Source organism: Podarcis gaigeae (assembly GCF_964106915.1).
Source record: "Podarcis gaigeae genome assembly, chromosome: 2".
Taxonomy (NCBI): domain Eukaryota; kingdom Metazoa; phylum Chordata; class Lepidosauria; order Squamata; family Lacertidae; genus Podarcis; species Podarcis gaigeae.
In genome coordinates, this window is record NC_139679.1 from 85728290 (window position 1) to 85748034 (window position 19745).

The window sequence follows — 19745 nt, forward strand, 5'->3', positions numbered from 1 at the left end:
TTTTAGAGTTCATCACTACTGCCAAAAATACACCAGAATATGACAAAACAATTGTTTCCTTATTGGAAAGGATCTAAAAGTCAGTAGCGAAAACCCAGTGTCCTAATTTTTCAGAAACGTAATTGTTTCAGGCGTTGTAAATGTATTTACTGCCAAACAAGTTCTATTGATTATTAAGGTCAGAATGCTTAGAATCAGCACTGTGGTGATTAGAAATAATAAAATGGCAAGCAATGGCAATATTAAGCCAGCAGATTTTGACACAAATCATTACGTTGTACTAAGCCTAAGCATATATAACTGAAATATTCTTTCTTACCTCCCTCCATTATCTCCCTGAGTTGAATTTCAGAATGTAAACTTGCCAGGACAGGAGTTGGGTCCTCTCGTATTTTGTAAAATGTCACACAACACATTTAAAGAGCTATATTAAACAACAACAGAAAAATAATTAATTTTCTGAGCAGTGGGTGCTTCCCCCCCTTTTCTTTCTTTCTCTGCTGCCGTACTCCACATATGGTTCACTAACATCTCCCAAAAGAATCTACCAAAGAAATGTTGTCTGCCTGCAGACCATTATTTTGTTCCAGTACTAACTCTTTTTTAAATTGTTCCCCCCCCCCATTTAATATTCTATTGGCTTTTCTTTTCCCATAGCAATACAATCAATGAATATAAACAATAGAATGATAAAGAAATATTGACAACGGATGAGAGGTGTTCCAGTGCTAGTTCTAAATGTGCAGTCCCTTTAAACGCTCACTCCCAAAAATCTTAACATAGTCAGAGTGACAACTGACTTTCACAAGACCTGTCACATATCACTTGGAATTGGTTACGCACATACTTCATTCAAAGCAAAATTGGCTCTGAACTTATAACAAACAACAGCAACTATAACAAACAAACAACAACACATTGGCTTGGAACAAATTTGGCCTAACAAATTTACGGAACTTTCTTACAGCACTGACACTACACTGACCTGGCAATCCCAATTTGTGACTGAAATTTCAGTATGTTTCTATTCACTCTCCACATCACCGTCAGGATGACCTATCCCTCCCCTGTTGCCAACATACATAGAGGCAGTGCTTTTTTCCCCTGGGTGGACGCAGGGGTATGCATACCCCTAAACATTTTGTGAATCTTTGGACTTTTGTCCATTTACTGTATTTATTTTTCTTGAGTCAAAATGAGAGTACCCCTAAACATTTTTTTAGGGGGGGGGGAAACACTGCATAGAGGTCACACAAAATGCAGGTTTGGTGTCCTATGCTCAAGATTCTGTCTAAATACTTAGGGAAAAAGAGGAGGATGTGGAACCAAATGATTGAGTTAAAAACCTCAAAAGTACAATTTATTCTTTTTATATTTAAATAAAGCAACTGCTCACCTCAAGCCACTTAAAATATTTATTCTCACAATTTGACACTTTGGTAATCACAATTAAGTTGCTTTTGGAGATGATGAGCAGCATTCACATTCAGCAAAACTTCTTAAGAGTAGCTCAGAGTTGCTTATTTTCTCAGCTTTCCTACAAAAACATTAACCAGCAGATTCAGAAAGCTTGTGTATAAGTATTATATCAAAGCATTAAACAGAAAAGGTTAACAACGTATACCATGAAATTATGTACATCCCTGAGGATGTTCTGACACTGAAGCCAGTTATAAATGGTACTCAAGATACAAACCTCATTTACAAAATAATCCCTGCCTTACAAACAGCGCGTTTGGATTATTAAACATAAAAGAATTTAAACATCCAATTTAGTTTCAACATGCACAGTGTTTACACTTTGCCTTTCCATCAAGTCAGGGTGGTGAAATTTCACTTATGGGTTCAATCTACAGACAATCACAAAGCATCAGAAAGTTCAAATTAATATATAAAATACAAATGATACAGAAGTATTTGCATTAGCTGTGAATTAATAGTTTCAACAGGTGCCATCTACCTGCAGCACAGCAGATTGGAACAGCAAAGCCAGAAATATCTAAAGCATCTGTAAGGCCAATAAGAATGGTCTAGAGTCCATGGGAAATGCCTTTTGGTGTTCAGCCTTTAAAGGACACCTCAAATGTTTCTCAAGACTGAATCATTTTCTTCTGTGCATCAAAGACGTATCTTTTAAAGAGAAGAGTGATATGAACAGGCTGGACTGAGTCAACCTTGCTGCTTTCATCCTCTTTTCCTGTATCTCCCTTCCCTGCCTTGGGCTTCTTCTTAGAGGTGGCAGTCAGAAGTGCCTTTGTTTCTGGCCTCACCCCATCTGAAAAGAATAAAGATACGTATTTAAAAAAGGAAAAACCTCTGGGCAAACATTTCAAAATTATTAATGTCAATCTCAAAGTAGTTTGAACGTGAGATCATCCCCGCAGGATTCCAAAGTAGGAACAGCAGTCCAGTAAATCTGGGAGAATTGGCAATTCTATCACCTCATTTCAGATCCTCATTGACTAACAGAATAAATAAATAAATCTCCTCAAAACAGCTCAGCAATTTTGCACATAAAGGTCCATTTATACACTCTAGCCTCTTTCAGAATCACTGTCTTCACCATCTGAAGGCCTAAAACTCACAAACAGCAGACGAGGTGGAAAATCTGTGTTGGGGATGTGATAAAACAAAACTCCTATTTCCAAATACAAACAAATAAACAAGTCTGGGATGTCAGTGACAAAGCCTAGCCTTCTATCTAAAACACTAGTTTTCCAAGTGTACAAATGTCTTTGGTGAGAGATTACTCCATCAAGTGAGCAGTTTGAAGTGGCAGCATTAGATCTCCTAATATCTTAAAGACAAACAGTTCCATATTTTAAGACATTTGATGAAAAGTGAAAGAAAAAGAAAGAAAGAAAGAAAGAAAGAAAGAAAGAAAGAAAGAAAGAAAGAAAACTAATACAATTGCCTGCTTCCATTTTAGACTACTGCAGGAAATGGGTACACGGTCAAAATTGGTATACGAGTTATAATTCAGCCAGAAAATACAGTTGCCACCATTTGCCCATAACCCACACATGAGAGGGTGAATTTATAACTGTGATTCTGTATATGCCAAAGTGTATCACTCCATAATCCAGAGTTTTTCCAGAAGCACAATATGAATTATTATGCTTGTCGTTTTTATACTCTCATTTTAAAGGGAAGAATGTATTTTGTAAGTTTAAACACTTTGCTGGTGAGTAAGTGTTCAGATATTATGAGTAGGAACACCTGCCCTTCTGAAGTCTTTATTTTAACTTGTCACATTGGAGACTTTTAAAGAGATATACAGGTAGTCTCACTGTAATCAAAGCAGCAGAGCAAGAGAGAATAAGTGGTGTCCAGGGCCTGCCCTTGAGTCTGAGGTCTTTTATTTCTTGAAGTGGGATAAGAGAACTCTCTTTACAAGCATATTCAGTGCCACCCAGCTGAATATTCCGAAAACGTAGTTCTTGGGCAATGAGCCAATTTCAGCTCAGGTATTTCTAACCTGCAGTGTCACATAACCTTATCTCAAACACTTAATCAGCTTCTCTCCCCTCATACTGAAATTCAGAGACAGATTCTCATATCTTGGCTCGACAAAAAGATTGAGATGCTTATGATTTACTGGAGACAGGACGTCTACAAGCACAGGTGATCTGTTCCACTGCAGACAAACTAAATGGCCATTCACAGCTGATTGTGGCGATTCAGCACCGGAAATATTTTTTGTTTCTTTCTTTCATACTTGTCAGGCAGATATATCCACCATGTGGCAGGTGCAGCATGCTGCAGCGGCCTAAAGGAAGGCAGAAGCAACAGTAGTAAGGCTAGAAGTCCATTAACTTTTCTCTTTTCAGTACTTATGGCCATTTTTTTCCAGGCATGGCATGGCAGAAAGCTGCCTCGTGGATTACCTGACTGAAACATAGTCATGGGAACACAATTTCCCACCTGTTAGTATTAATTTATAAATCCTGAAGCAGTTGTTAAGTTATGTGGAAACATGATTGGAGGGCTACTCAGCATTGCTTTTTTTAAAAATGTATTCACCTGAATGCTGTCTCAAGCTCCTTTGAGGAGAAACAGGATAAACAACAATATCTAAAACTTAAGTTTAAATGTACTAACCACATATCTGGATTCATTCACTAGAGAGCTGTGATTGCCAGTGCCTTCTTGTTGAGCCTACAATCAGTATAATGTGTGGAACTGTAAGATAGCAAGCATGGTCTGGAAAAGTACCTCTTTTAAAAAATTGTTTTCCAAAATTACAGTATTTCAAGTCAGCTAGGAAGCATGATTTATGTGGACTTCTTCACATGTTACATTTTTAGGTATAAGCGGGAGATATTTCCAATGATTGAGGAAAGTGGAGGAAGTCCCGTTGAGAAAGCAGAAGTCCTTTGAAAGGGATCCTGCTAATGGAACTGGTTAGGTGAATCCCACCCACTGAAATCAACGAACCTAATTTAGTCATGTTAATTCATTTCAATGAGTCTACTCTGAGTAAAACTTGACTACTATTCATGGCTTATAAAACACAGTTTTTGGAAGCAACCATTAACCAAGTGAACCTAGTATAACTCACAAACTAAATTTGATTCCTGCCCCAATCCCTTGTTCAATGGTCTGTGAGACTATGCATACCAGGAGCTTGACCTCTTAATCTGGATGATTAAAAACGGCTTCCCAATGGTGACTAATAATTTAAGCAGTTGTCTGTTTGGAAGAGAAAGAAAAATCAGGAAAAAGAAGCTAGTCCTCACTGTGGAATTGTGTTACCTAACAGTGAATTTATTTGAAATTAGAAGAATAAATACTTTATAGTTCCTAGTTTGTAAAGAAAAGGTGATGATGTGTTCTTGAATGTCTCCTATTCATTTAAAAAGAGCTTTCTCAGGAGGGGCTTCTACGTGCCAAAACTTTAAGTATTTATAGGCATCCCCCTCATACGTGTCTTTACTTGTCGGGGAACTCTGAGTCAGAGTTCTCAAATCCGTCCCTGTAGTTATTTAAAAGTGTGTATCCACAGAGGTGTGCCATCTACATTAAGTAGAAATACTGATGTAAAACTGATGCATACTGAACAATAGCTTATGATGTGAAATTTCTGGACCTGCCCTATGTTGTGCAATACTTTGAAAAATATTTATATACTGCTTTGCCAGGAACTCAAAATAAATTATAGCAATGAAACACACAGTTAAACCAACAACATAAAAAACTCACTAATCAAACTTAGACCACCACAGAAGACTTTAATCAACTTAAAAATAAAAATCTTACAGAAAGTTCTTCTTCCACTCCTCCCCAGCTCTGTTGAGAAACAAGCCAGGGTCTTGCTTGTCACCATATCCAAACACGTGCTTATGATTTGTCTAATTGGACATGAACAAACCTCATGGTTGAGCTTGGGCTCAAATATCCCAATAAACTGGACTTTGGCTTCCTTCCTGACAGCATGGCAGAATGGGGCAGAATCAGAATGGATATTTTTCAGCTGTGTGCTAAACCATAGTTTGTTTGTTTTAAATTATGGTTTAATGTGGCATGCAAACCAGTCTTTAATCCCTGCTGGAAAGTAGTCCTAGAGGCATGGAATGGCGGTTTTAAAAGTCCTACTGTGGCTAAGCTGCAAAAATAGCAGAGGCAACAAAGCCTGTTGACTCCAATAAGCTCATGTGCTCAAGACAGGCCTTAAGGCACCAAAGCCCCAGGCTATGTGAATCAGACATTAAAGTAGAGTCGGAGTCTATGGCCATGATTCTGCATGCTAGTGGAAGACAGTGCAAGAGCTCTCACCAGTGCAACAGGGCTCCCCCCACCCTTCTCCTCCATCTCCCCTATTTCTGCTCTGGAGGGTCAGGAGAAATGCTTGCGCTGACAGAACAATAAAAAGAGCTTAACATTGAATTCCTCCCTATGTAACAGATGAAGGACAGGAGGGAGAAAATCTAAACATCCAGTCAACTTTGTTTTACATGAGGAAGAGTGAGCAGAGCAGAAGTGCACAAGGCGGAAAGAAGATGTCTATTTATTTTTTAAATTTCTATACCGCTTTATATTTTTAATAAAAACTTCAAAACGGTGTACAGCCTATTAAATCAATGAAACAATAGCCAGGCAATGTTCCTCCGGCCTCATGAGGAGCCTTTTCAGTAGGGCTAGGTGAGTGTGGGCCCCGCCCCCCTGGGCCAGGTGGAAAAGGCCTTGCAGGGAGCAGCCTTCACGCCTTACAGTCTAGTAAAGTAAGCTTCACAAATGTGCTCCACACCATATTATGGAGAAACAGGGTATGTGGTGTGGTGATGGTGGGGGTATGTGGGGAAAGAGCACTCCATAGTAAGCTTCCACACCTATTCAGGTAGGCAATTATCTCCAAGGCATTTTAAAGCAGGGGAGGTAGAAGAAATAGGGTAGCTCGCGAGAGCAAGTGAAATCACAGGCTTCCAGCCAAAAGCCGCTCAGGTATTACTGCTAGGTATCTAAATTACTTAATCAGATTCCATGACCCTTATTCTGCAAACAGATTAGGTGGCTGCTGGCATCATACCCTGACAAATGGCATGTGGTAGTTTCCCCTCCCCCCACTCTGGTGCCAGGAGGTCTATGGGCTGAAGAGGCTCTGTGACACCGAGCAGCACAAAGAGGGAAAGCTCAAGCAGACAGGCGGGGAGGTACAATCTAGGTTTCATCTACCTTGCTGGATTTCTCACATTACACACAATGCATACTTTACATTTTACAAGACCAAGGAAATGAAGGAAAATATATCCTTCACCGAAGAAGACATCAGCCCCTTAATAGCTGAAATGACGGATATTTTTAGATTGAGGTCTAGTTTAACTTACTTACATTAAGGGTCTAATCTCTTCTGAACAATGACTATGTAAGCTTGAATACATAGTGAGAAATCTGTTCCATTAATTAAGTGCTGCCTGTACTACTCGGATTTGTAGCAAATGTTAATAGATTTCTCTCCCTTCCTCTCTTGGACAATTACTTTATTTTGCCAACTTGCTAATGGCTTAAATTGAAAAGGTCCATGTGAGAAAGAAAGAAAAAAAAGAAAGAAAGAGAATTTAGCTGCAAAGTTCTACCAGGCAACTAGCCCACATTGCTCGGAAATACCTACATATACTAATATTATTAATGGGCATGGTAGATAGCAGGAAGCTTAGCAAATTCTTCCCCACCCATTTTGCCTCAAAATGCATAAGGTGATTTCGGTTCTATTGGCATATATATTATTATACAGCAGACTAACCTGTACAGCGTTAGCAATATAAACACCATAGCTCTTAACCTATCACCACACTTGAGTAGCTTCTGCTTGCTTATGCTTCACTGCTTTCCCTCAAGGTGGTGGTGCCTAAGCTTTGCACCAATATGAAACCACATCACAGCTCTGAGCTGCAGGTTGTAACAGCAGACACACAACTCCTGCATCACGTTCTTGTGTGCCCCTTTCTAGGAGTAATTCTTATGCCCTCTACAGCACATCACTCACAATTTGTAATGCTCCTCTTCCTTCCTGCCATGTTGAAAAAAGAGAGGCAAACATGGCCAGCTCCTTTGTGGCAAATGCCATTTTTGCTCTGAAGGTGGGAGGAAGGAGCCACCCTACTCCTAGGATCCTGGTTAGTATCTATTTCACAGCATATTAAGGTGTTATCATTGCAGCTTTAAATAGAAACCCTGTGGTGCTGGAGGAATTCTAAGCTAGGGCAGGCAATGCCAAAGTGGGGCCCCACAGATACTGCTGGACTTCAACTACCATCAGCTTCAGCCAGTGGTCAGGACCGATGGGAGCCATAGTCTGTACCATATGGAGGGCACCAAGTTGGCTATTCATGATACAGGGGGAGAAGTTTCATCACTGCTGTTCAAGTTGCACAACACTTTCCTAACATACAGCTTTGGTTCCTTTAACTCTTTTCTGAAAATAAATTGTAGCCCAGATTTTTATAATTGCAATGCAAATTTTCATCTTCAGCACGAGTGTGCAACTGAATATAAACATATGCAACCAGAGTAATTTGGTATTCAAATTACACACAACAAAACATAGGCTTTTATTTCTTCAGGGAATCAACTGCAAAAAAATGGCAGAGGTTGTTTTTAATAATTCTTCTCTTCCATCATCTAGCACTTGATATTTTGTATCTCCCTAATCAGGACTAGCCAGAAGAACCCAAGGGCTACTAAAACTGGGCCTCTAAATTCCCTTGATGCTTTACTGGACGGGGTCGTTTTGTCCCTAATTCAGCATCTGCCTACGAGGGTCATATATATTATTTGCCTAGGCAAAACAGTTTTATTACCTCCAAACCTTCTCATGGTAATGTTCTGTATTCATGAATTAACTAGACAATGCTGAAAAGGGGGAGAAGTTGAACCCCACTTTTCTGCTGTCATAAAGAACTGGCAAACTGTTATTTCCATTCACTGAACAAACCCTGAAAGGGTATAATCAGAGGTCAGTGGCTCCCATATGTAGGTTAACATTTATTCTGTTCCACCCATTAAGATGTAATTTTTATTTGGAGACTAAGCACCATTTGATTCTCTTTCTGCAGACAGCATTCATTATATCTCTCATTACTTCACTTTATACATAAAAAAACTTTTCTCCACTTCCATCCTGATTAAGCTTCAGGGGCCTGAATCACACAACACATTAAGCCAAACTTTGGCTTACTTCAGAACAAAAATTATTAGGGAGCAGCAAAGTGGCTGCAAACTCCTATCCAGGAGCCCCCATGTTTGTGTGGATCCAGCAAGCCATAGTTTGGCTTGTTATGCCATGCCAACCAGGCAATTGAGAGAATTCAGATAAAATACTGGTCCTCTTTTTACCCATCATTCAAGAGGTTGAGAATATACTCAGGATATACTTCCTCCCTTGCAGCATCTCTCATCACTTTTAATCATATCTGAGGACCCATAGTGAACCTTCACCAAGATTTGAAACCAGGATATGCATTAAATGCATTAAGGTGGCAGAGGGGTAATTCATTCTGGAGAGAAGAGGGAGTGCATTACATTGTGACCCCAGTCCCAATCGCTCAGCTGTGCTAAAAAAAGGCAGGACTGCCCACCTTGTGACCCATTCCCCTCCAAGACAAATGCAACATACAAGGTATGTATTATGATGACTTGTCAAGTGCTCGACAACACCTCTGTTTCAGGGATTCTAGACAGGCAGCAGAAACTGGAGGTTTAATGAGTCTCTGGCAAGCTGCAAGACATGGCTGATTAGCTGTGCTCAGCCTGGCAGGTCACAAATTGTGCAGGCCTGGTGAAGACAGTTTCCATCTGAATCAACCCATTGTGGGCTGGGGAATGAGGGATGGGGAGGGAGGAGGAAGGAGTTAGAATATCCACCCTGAAATGAGTAACTCCCTCCCATTCATTGGATAGAAAGGCTGTTCATTAATATCTGATTTCCACTCATCAATATCTGCAGTGTTTTAACCATGTTTTCCAGCTTCAGTTTATCAATTTCCTAAGACAACCTCTCTCCTTCCATCCTAACACTGGTTTCCCTACAGCTTCCTGGGATGCCATACATGTTTCCTAAACTAACCATGACTCCTTATGAAGTCCTATCTTTCACCTCTCTTTCCTGTCCCACTTGGTGCTTTATATCAGCCAAGCTTTTAAAGGAAAGGATTGCCCCCTCCCCTTTTAAAGGTTGAACAAACAAAAAACGCTGAGTTTGTGGAAAAATTGTAGAAAGTTGACCTCTACTTACTGGGAGGAGAAGTAAGACAATCCAATATCTTTTCTGTGCCTGCCTAGGTTGAGAAGGGGATAACAGCCAAGCCACTAGCTAATCAGAATATTGTGAACAGGTGCCATAATATATGTAAGGACTGAGCTTTTGCAGAGAGAGAGAGAGGATAAATTTATACAGCTGAGCTCCAAACCCACAAAGAGAAGTCTGTGCACTGACCGTATTAAGTATCAGAAAATGAAAAGTGCCAGTTTCGAATGTGATGACAGTTGCACTCAAACACAGATTCAAACTACCCATCAAGAGCCCCATTTCAAGAGCCCCTTTTATGTCAAATGATCTCCAAGCAAATAGGTTGAAAAACTCAATGAACACTGTTAGCGCTGGTGTATCACAAATATTTCAGCATCAGCATACAGTGTGTACTGGATTGTAGACACCTACAGCATGAAGAGATACAAGGTGCATACCCAGTACACAAAAATTCAAAGGGAGGGAACTGACACCCATGTAATACCAGTGGAAACGTCATGTTTTAAATGCCTCTCTTGAAAGCCCTATGCACAATGGCAATTATACACGAAAAAGCACTAGGTCCAGCACTTCTGGTTCATCAAGGAATCACAGAACCAGTCCAAAGATAGTTTGCTCTCCTTTTCTCTTAAAATAACCTGTCTTAGGGTAAGTCTCAACTATTACTTGCCTGTTCAACTTGAAAATATCCATAAGAGGAGATTCTACAACCTTATATTCAGATTATTAAACTGATCATTAGCCATGCTTCCTTCATACCTAGTTTGGAAAGTTAGTACAAAATGAATGATGTGGATAGCAGCATCTAAACTAATCTATCAAGTCCTGGTTCAGGCACAACTAATCCTGGTGATATTCAAACTCAGGGAATAGTAGTCTATCGAAATTACATTTAATGAGAGCAAGCCAACTTCAAACTGTGGTTTCAGATCCTCGCTTGTTCTCACTTATAGTAATTTAAACAAACCACATTTCCCTTAGTTTGGACAGCACAGGAACTATGGCTGGTTTAAAACCAGAAGTGGGTGTTTTCAGGCTTCTCTGGTGCGTGAAAGAGGAAGGGAAGAGGAGCATGTGGGTCACTCATACAGTGGGAAACCATGGTTGACTGTTATACCTGAATCAGACCAATGTGTGGCTAATGCACACAGGCACACCACAATATTTAGTTATACAGTGGTGCCTCGCAAGACGAAATTAATTCGTTCCGCAAGTCTTTTCATCTTGCGAGTTTTTCGTCTTGCGAAGCACGGTTTCCCATAGGAATGCATTAAAAATCAATTAATGCGTTCCTATGGAAACCGCCTTCAGACCAGGTCCGGGGACAGTCTGTCCCCCGACCTCTTCTGAAGGCCGGCGGGGGGCGAAAGTCTTTGCTCCCCCCCCCCCGCCTGACTTCCGGGGAGAGCGGAGAAACACAGCCCTTGCTTCTTGCGAAGCAAGCCCATAGGGAAATTCGTTTTGCGAAGCGCCTCCAAAACGGAAAACCCTTTCGTCTAGCGGGTTTTTCGTCTTGTGAGGCATTCGTCTTGCGGGGCACCACTGTATGTATATCCCTGCAGCTGGAAGCCATTCTATTGTTTCTGAGGGCTACTTCACAACAGCAGTAATATTTAACACCATCAACACTGTGCTAGGGGCTGTGCAACATACAATTGACATGATGCCTATTCAGGCAGCCCTGTCTCCCTGCCCTTAGTTATATCAATGGCAGTAAGAGAAACAGGCTTATCATAATCCCTACACAGACCCTGCAGTCTTGCAGAGACAGGACTTAGGCCTTCATATCACACCATGGTAATCGGCTGAACAGCAGAGCCCTCTTTACGCTAACTGCTTAGCACCACTTTGCATTGGGGCTATTGTCGCCGTAATGTGCCCATTGCTCTTTCTAGTTTAGACATGCTCACCAGTGTCAGGAAACTCTAAAGCCTGTTCTTGATTTGCTGCCAGCATCTACACAAGGCATTATCTGACTCCTTTCTGGAATTCAGAGTCATGTTACTTATTGGAGGTTCGCGAGGAATGTTGCCATCCCTCACTATTGTAAGTGGGATGCCCAATTAACTTCCTTTGTACACTCTGGCTGGAAGAACTCTGCCAACAGCAGCTTCTTGCTTCCCATCTGCATTCATATGTGACAGGAAACTGACTGAGGAGCATAAAACTCATTAATAAAACAATTTTGATACTGGAAGTAATAATTATGGGAGGCAAAGGCACTGCTCTCAAATGGGAGAAAAAAAGACTTTTCATGCCTCTTTCTCCCTCTCCCTCTCCCTAAGGGAGAGAGAAAACTGAACAAATCCAAAAAGAAGGGTTAGAAAGAGTCCTCATTTACAATGGATTATTCACAGCCATTTTCCACAGTTACAGGATTTCCTTAAAATGAACCCTAACAACCTTAACCCTCTGTCCAGTCAGGAACGAGTAAGTCAGCCCTATAGGAGCTGATTAAATTGAGAACTGGAATCCTTGAAACCTTAGGTGGGAAGTTTCCTCCTATACCCCAGAAAGGGGTCAGGTGGGGAAAGTGTAGTCAAGTGGCTGAAAACTCCTACCTGTAATTGCAACAAGAGGGAAAGGAGAATCATGTAGTACTGCTATCTGAACATAGCAACACAAATAACTCAGCATCACCTTAGATGTTTAGAAGCCTCAGCCCGTTTTAACACCAACATTTACAACACTGCATACGGACCTCATTTGAATGCTGCAAATATTCTGAAGAACTGAAAATTTCAATTGATATTCTATTCTGATTCAAATAGGCTCAATTCAGATGTCATATTTCACAATCTCTAAACCCAACTCAGTTTTTATACCCCTGCCCATCCATGAGTGAGGAAGGTCCAAGCATATAATGCAATATTTTTATCTTGCCTGAAGAATTTCCAAACTCATTCTAAGAAAGGCGTTGCTCTCTCAGAATCAGGATTTAGCCTGAGCTTCTCCTGAGCAGAGGAGAGTGATTTTTTTCCATCTGCCTTCCTGTTAAGATTATGAATACGGATAAAAATGGGAGCTACTACTATCATTCCCAGCCTGAGAAATTCTGTGTGTGTGTGTGTGTGTGTGTGTGTGTGTTACTGCTCTATGTATACAAACGATGTATCTGGACCCTGCTATTCACATGAAACCTACTTCTAATGACTTGATATCTTTTTACCTCAGATTCATGTCCTCTTTTTTCCAGAGTATTCAAAACATTTTAGTTATGGAGATAAATCACAAATAAGAAGTTGTTATTATACATATAAGACTATCCCAAGAACTGAATTTGGGGCATTTATACACAGCAGTTGCTAGACTGAGGGGAAATTCTCATACGAGAACTTTTGGTTCAAAGTGTATGCGGGGGGGGGGGGGGGCGTTCCTTGAAACCAGCACTATCAGGTCTTACTCTGGCAAATCACTGCCATTTCTCCCAGGATTTCTCCCTAAAAGGAGGGCAATAAGTACTGTCCTCACTCTGCTTGTGTTCAAGTGATGCACCCATGAAGGGTGGGGGTAACGGTGAGGTGGGGGTTTGCCAACCACCAAGTGATCGGTGGGGTGGGAAGATCTTGCTCAAAATAAGTTTCTCATTGAGAAAAGCACAGGCCCTGACTAGATATATGTAAAATTAGTAGAGCAGAGTTTTAAACAGGGCATAGTGGTTGAACTGAGATTTATAGTTGAAATTCGGCATCAAGGGTACATTTACTTTCATTTTGATTGTTCAAGGACAATATAATATTGAATTGTCTTCTACACCTTGCCTGGCACTTTGAAAACAAGCCCACCAGCTGAACTTTGCTTCATTCTTGAAACACAGCATGTTGTCCAGAAAGTGCCCACCAACATTATTTCTGATGAATCAGCTAGGCTGCTTTTCACATCCTCCTTGGCCCCTTTTGAACAGGTGTGGTGCAGGAGACGGTCAAGTTGGGGCTCATTCTTGAACTGCAACATGCTATCCTGAATGTGCACATTGGCTTTATTCCAAATATCATTTAAACTTGAAATACAGAATTGTGCCCCGATTATGCATACCAGCTCTCATTCCAGTAGCTCAACATTCAACAGGATTATCACATTATAAACAACCTGACAAATGGAATGCTGAACGGGCAGTAATTGAACCAAAGGAATCATCTGGCTTTGACAAATATGACAGTGTATGCCGACAAAAACAACGAGAAGTAAAAGAAGTATATGACTTTTGGGTGAGTTTATGAAAGCAACATTTGAAAATGGTAGCATATAAGAATATCACTCAAGGTGCAAAGGGCTGCTGGAAGAGAAATCAAGGGGTGCATTCAACTAATACTTGCTCAGAGTTCACCAGTTGGCAATAATGGCCATGACTAAAGTAGGTCCATGAATTTTGATAAGTCTACTTTGTATTCAAGTTAGCTGAGTACAACCCCAATAATTATTTGCCTCTGTAACAACAACAACAACAACAACAACAACAACATTTTTTAAATTTATACCCTACGCAGCTGGGTTTCTCCAGCTACTCTGGGCAGTTCCCAACAGAATATTAATAATAAAAAAGTGACAACATCAAACATTAAAAACTTTCCTAAACAGGGCTGCCTTCAGATGTCTTCTAAAAGTCAGATAGTTGTTTATTTCCTTGACATCTAATGGGAGGGTGTTCCACAGGGCGGGCGCCCCTACCAAAAAGGCTTCCATTATTGTGGTAGAAGCCGTATCAACGAAACCTATGGTGTTGGACTGCACCACTTCGCTCTAGTGCACCCCTGCACGGTGGGTTGCCCAGTGGAAAGGGCTGTCCTGTTCTATTTTTCTCTCCCACTGTGTGCTACCACTCACATATCTGTCACCTAGGGTTAGGGCAGCCCAACCAATTGCAGGACCGCCACTCACTTCAAACAAAGCTGCTTAACACCTTGGGGCAATTGGGAGATGGGGTATTAGGCAGCAGTCCTTCCTCAGCTTGTGTACTGGGATCTTGGCTTCTCCACCTGAACATGATGGGACGTAAGAGACACTGGGAAGTCTTAAAGTGGGGCTGATGTCAGAGTTGCACTACACCTTCCACTTCAGTTTTGTCCTGTCTCAGGTGAAGCTCCCTGAAGTGTTTTTGGGAACAGCTGATTTGGGGCTGCAAGGGAGGGGAGAGGGAAGAGAAAGATTAATACATTCTTTTTGTTGTGGACAGAGTTGCCGTTCTTCACCGGGATAGTGGATATTTATTACTATTTAGTATCCTTATGCTTTCCAGTAACTAAAGTTGCCATCCTATGGGCATCTATATTGAAGTAATTTCTATAAACACAGTAGGAGTTACTTCTGAGTGTCCTATAGAATTTCCTATACCTGATTCTCCCTCTCTGCAGGGAGTCTCTGAAGCTAGGCTGGATGATCCCTAGCTGGCAAAGATCTTTTGCCTGGCTATTCAAAGCGTTTGTCAGACAAAGAAGCCAGTTATTCTTCTCCTGCTCAGATTTCAATATGAATTGGAGAATTTAGGGATTTGTAAAGCTTGCCTCTCCTTTGAGGCAGGTTTTAAGGAGCCCCCAAAGTTCTCCTGAGCCTGGTTCAGGAGAACTTCAGCAGCATCTCTAATGCTGTGGAAAGGAGGGGGGAGGTGATGAAAATAAAGTAATGAAAATATTTAGTTGCCCACCAACTCCTAGATTCGTGGTGCACTAGAAACACACACAATTTCCCCCCTTGAAGCATTTCACTAGGACGCAAAGCACAGCTGTTTATATTTGTGGTGGCTTTAAGGATGCAAAATCCTCTTGTACAAATTCTTGCTTCAACTGCACTGCTAGAACAGAATTTTTTCTGTGCTTCTGGTTATTACAGAAAGAGTTCTCTTTCTTGATGAAAAAGACAGAAGCTGTCTGAGAGCAGGGGAACAGCTTAGGTAAATTCTGGCCAAAGCTGTGTTTGGAAAATCCTCACATCAAGAAGGGATACAACTCTTTCATGCTCAGTGCCAATTCTACACAATAGAACTCTCCAGCAGTCCTTAAAGGCACATTTGTATCTTGGCTTTCAGTGCTAGCAATCAAGAAAGAATGCAAGAAAACACAACTGTTTCCCAAGCACTGTTTGCTGGTGCCATAATTAATGTAATCAAACAATTCCACAAATTGCTTCCAATTGCTGGCGTCACTTTCATGTGCAGAGCCAGACTTTCAAAGAAGGGCCCTTCTTTCCCCTAAACCCTTACAGTGGGAACAAGGCTTCGCTAAACAGTTTAGGATAATTTGTACTGTAACTAGTCCCCAGGCACCCTTGACACAATTTCAATTGCCATCTAATTTTCCTGTGTAATTGAAAGGCAGCTACTATGTTTAAATAATTACAACACTAAACAGTTCAGAGAGGTCAGTTCAGAAGTTCCCATAACAGAAGTGGAAGTCTTTGGGAAGAGTAGTTTTCAGCAGCCTCAGCTGTAGATGGTATACTATTATTATCTTCTTCAATTAAAGGTGGCAACTTTAGTTCAATCCCTTACTTTCATATACTGCACATTAACAGAGCTTAGATTTCAAGGTTTACAAAGGCAAAAGATGGAGGGGAGAACATTAAAAAGTTTACAAACAATAAGAAGACTCCTGCTTGGCACACCACCTCTTTCTCTGTCCAAAGCCTCAAGACAGGGGAAAGGATGGTATATATATATATATATATGACATGCTCATTTTCTAAGTGAAGAGGGGATTCTTTAGCCATTGGGAAGATTTCATTTGAATACATAACTTCTTCCCTGCAGCTAGCATAGGAAACAGCATACCTTTTGATTTTCCTGGGTATATAAACTGGGACTAAACTAAAAGGCACAACATAGGCCTATAGAGTTAGAGAGAAAATATTTTGGAAAAATATCACTGTAATTCTGCTTAGTTGCACAATTATTTGGGCACACTGTAATTAATAATAATAATAATAATAATAATAATAATAATAATAATAATAATAATATATCCCATGTACTAATATGCCTCAGCCACGCTGAGCAGCTTCCAACATAATATAAAAATACAGTGAGACATCAAACATTAATAGATGTAATAGATAAAAGAATCTAAAGCAATTGCCCACACCTGTAAAAAGTGCTGAAGTATGCACTTCTACACCTGTACCCAGTTTAAAAAAGTAAAGCATGCAGGGGAAAGATGATCCAGTTTCTTAAAATGTTGAGCATCACCATTCAATGGAATAGATGAAATAAAATAATGTATGTCAAAACAATGATTTTGAACCATACTGTGCAATTATCAAATCTCAAGTATGCAACTAATATAAAGTGTTTAACTTGCAAAGCTATTGAGCCCAGATGCTACCTACTGGCTGAGCTCAAAAAACCCCGGTGTGGCTGATATCCAGCTTATTAGGAGAAGAGTTTATCAATCCTAGGAAAGATGGGAAGACAAAACAACAGAGCTGGCTTGCATAGGCCCCAATGACCTTGCATTAGCTGCTTGCCTGTCCTTGGCATTAAAAAGTCTTCAGAGCACAGACCTTGGTGGGTTAGAAGAAGCTAAGCACGTAGAACAGGTGGTATTGCAAGTATCTGCAAAGAACAGAACAACATGGGATCTGTGGCTCACAGTCTTCCTGTTCATTAAGAGTCCAGCACTAGATAAATCAGGGTCTCTAGTTCACTGTTAGCTGAAACATTAGGACGCATCCCAAGTGCTCCATGTAATCCTGGTGGGGAACAACAATGGAAAGTTTTTAAAGAGGTTAGGCTTTATCAGACATAATTAGTTTCCATTATCTCAGGGATGGCGTGCATTTGTTGCCACTCTTCAGTGCCTGCTTGCTGATCGGAGGGCTGCAGTTAAAAGCAAGGGTGACCTTGGGTTGGCTTTATTTTTTTCTTTTATTTAAGATCAACTATCACCTCTGTCTTTGACATATTTTTGTCAAAAAAGATAGATTAGCAAGAAAAATGTTGATAGTGAAACAATGATGGGACCTCAAAGCTATATTATTTGTCTTTTATACAGGGAATCTACAGTTCTTTTATACATATAAAAAAACAACAACTTTGGGGGGGCAAATACAAAATTGCCTACAGGAATCCCTTACTAATGTATGAAAATTCATTCTCGGAAAGCACTATGAGACAAATGGGAAGTGAAAGTTCCAGTGAACACTTTCTATTGCCAATGGTGACAATTGGCCAATATTTGCACTCTACAGTGTGGAAAGGGATAATCAACGGTGTCTCTGAAAATTTTTACACATCACTTGGGAAGACAGGCAAACTAGTATCAGTGTACCGGAAGAAGCAAAGATCAACAGTGTTGAAGCAATGACTCTTCAACATCAACTTCGTTGGACTGGTCATGTTGTGCGGATGCCTGATGATCGTCTTCCAAAGCAACTACTCTATTCCGAACTTAAAAATGGAAAGCGTAATGCTGGGGGTCAACAAAAGAGCTTTAAAGACTGTCTCAATGCAAATCTAAAAAAATGTATTATAAACACTGACAACTGGGAAACACTGGCCTGCGAGCACTCCAGTTGGAGAACAGCCTTTACCAAAGGTGTCATGGGCTTTGAAGACACTCGAACTCAGGACACAAGGGAGAAACATGCTAGGAGGAAAGCATGCTTGGCAAATCCACACCGTGATCAACTCCCACCCGGAAACCAATGTCCCCACTGTGGAAGGACGTGTGGATCCAGAATTGGCCTCCACAGTGGGGCATACACAAAGGGAACAAGGTATACTCCAATCTCTCCCTAAGCCCTTTAACCTGTTTTGGAGGTCCCCCAATGTTCCAAAACAGATTTAAGGGCTGTGGGAGAGAATCTCATTGTGCAAGCAGACCTCGTTCCATGCACACAGCAACTTAGTTGAATCCTGGCCAATATTTAAAGGGGTGGGACTTGTTAACTGATTTAGATGTTTAGTTATTCCGGGAGGATTGCTCTTTCAGAGCTCTGCCATCACTGGCGATCTCCGGCATTGAATGTGTTGGTCTCGTGTGGGGCACCAAGGAGAGTTTGGCTGTCTGGCTGGTGTACCGACCACCCAGCACACCTGCAGCCACCCTGTCAGACCTGCTGGAGGTGGTGGCGGGCTGGGCCTTGGAGTTCCCAAACCTATTGGTTTGGGGAGACTTCAACGTCCATGCCGATGCCGCTCCCTCCTCACAGGCTCTGGACCTAGTGACTTCCATGGCAACACTAGGGCTCTCCCAGGTTGTTTTGGGCCCCACTCATCAAGCAGGCCACACGTTGGATCTGATCTTTGGGGCTGGCATAGATGTGATCATGCTCCCTGCTGTGGAAGTGCCATGGTCTGATCACTACGCTCTGAAAGCCAAGATAGACTTACCGCTCCTCCCCAGCTCGGGTGGCGAACCCATTTGGGCTCATCCACGAAAACTGATGGATCCTGATAGATTCCGACAAGCCTTGCGGAACCCTGCTCCTCCTGGCGACTCATTAGATGACCTTGTTGAGGACTGGAATAACCGGCTCTTGGCAGCCATTGATGAGATCGCGCCTAAGCGCCCTCTGCGACCCCGTCGAAACCGGGCCCCTTGGTTTACTGAGGAGCTCCGGAAAATGAAGCGGGATCTCAGACGGCTAGAGCGAGTATGGCGACGGACTCGTGACGGAGCCTCAAGAACATCTTATAGGACGCTTATGAAAGCCTATGAGATGGCTATGAAAGCTGCTAAGAAATCTTACTTTGCAGCTTCCATTGCATCCGCTAGCTCTCACCCGGCACAACTTTTTAAAATAATTAGGTCAATAACGTCCTTAGGAGGACAACCAAATTTAAGCACAAATTCGACCCACAGCTGTGAGGCATTCGCGAGTTTTTTTGCGGAGAAAGTCCTGTTGCTCCGCCGTGACCTCCCTGCCAATTTAGATACAGTGATTGAACTGGAGGCCCCTCGACTGACTTCAGGTCCAGTGTTGGACCATTTTGATCGAATACTCCCTGCTGATGTGGATAGATTCCTCCAAGTTGGTAGGCCCACCACCTGCCTCCTTGATCCGTGCC

At 41.4% G+C, this 19745-nt stretch overlaps 1 protein-coding gene across 3 annotated transcripts in view; it reads right to left on the reverse strand.

The window, feature by feature from the left end:
* Positions 1 to 1397: 1397 nt before the first annotated feature.
* Positions 1398 to 19745, reverse strand: part of EEFSEC (eukaryotic elongation factor, selenocysteine-tRNA specific) — a 159850-nt gene continuing 141502 nt past the window's right edge. For 2 of the 3 annotated variants that reach the window (XM_083727174.1, XM_083727177.1), the window contains exon 8: positions 1398 to 2275. In XM_083727174.1, coding sequence (XP_083583300.1) covers positions 2091 to 2275 — 185 coding nt within the window. In that variant the 3' untranslated portion in view covers positions 1398 to 2090. Of the gene's footprint in view, positions 2276 to 4099; positions 4159 to 19745 lie in introns of those variants that run through there. The other variant, XM_083727175.1, reaches the window with a different exon arrangement.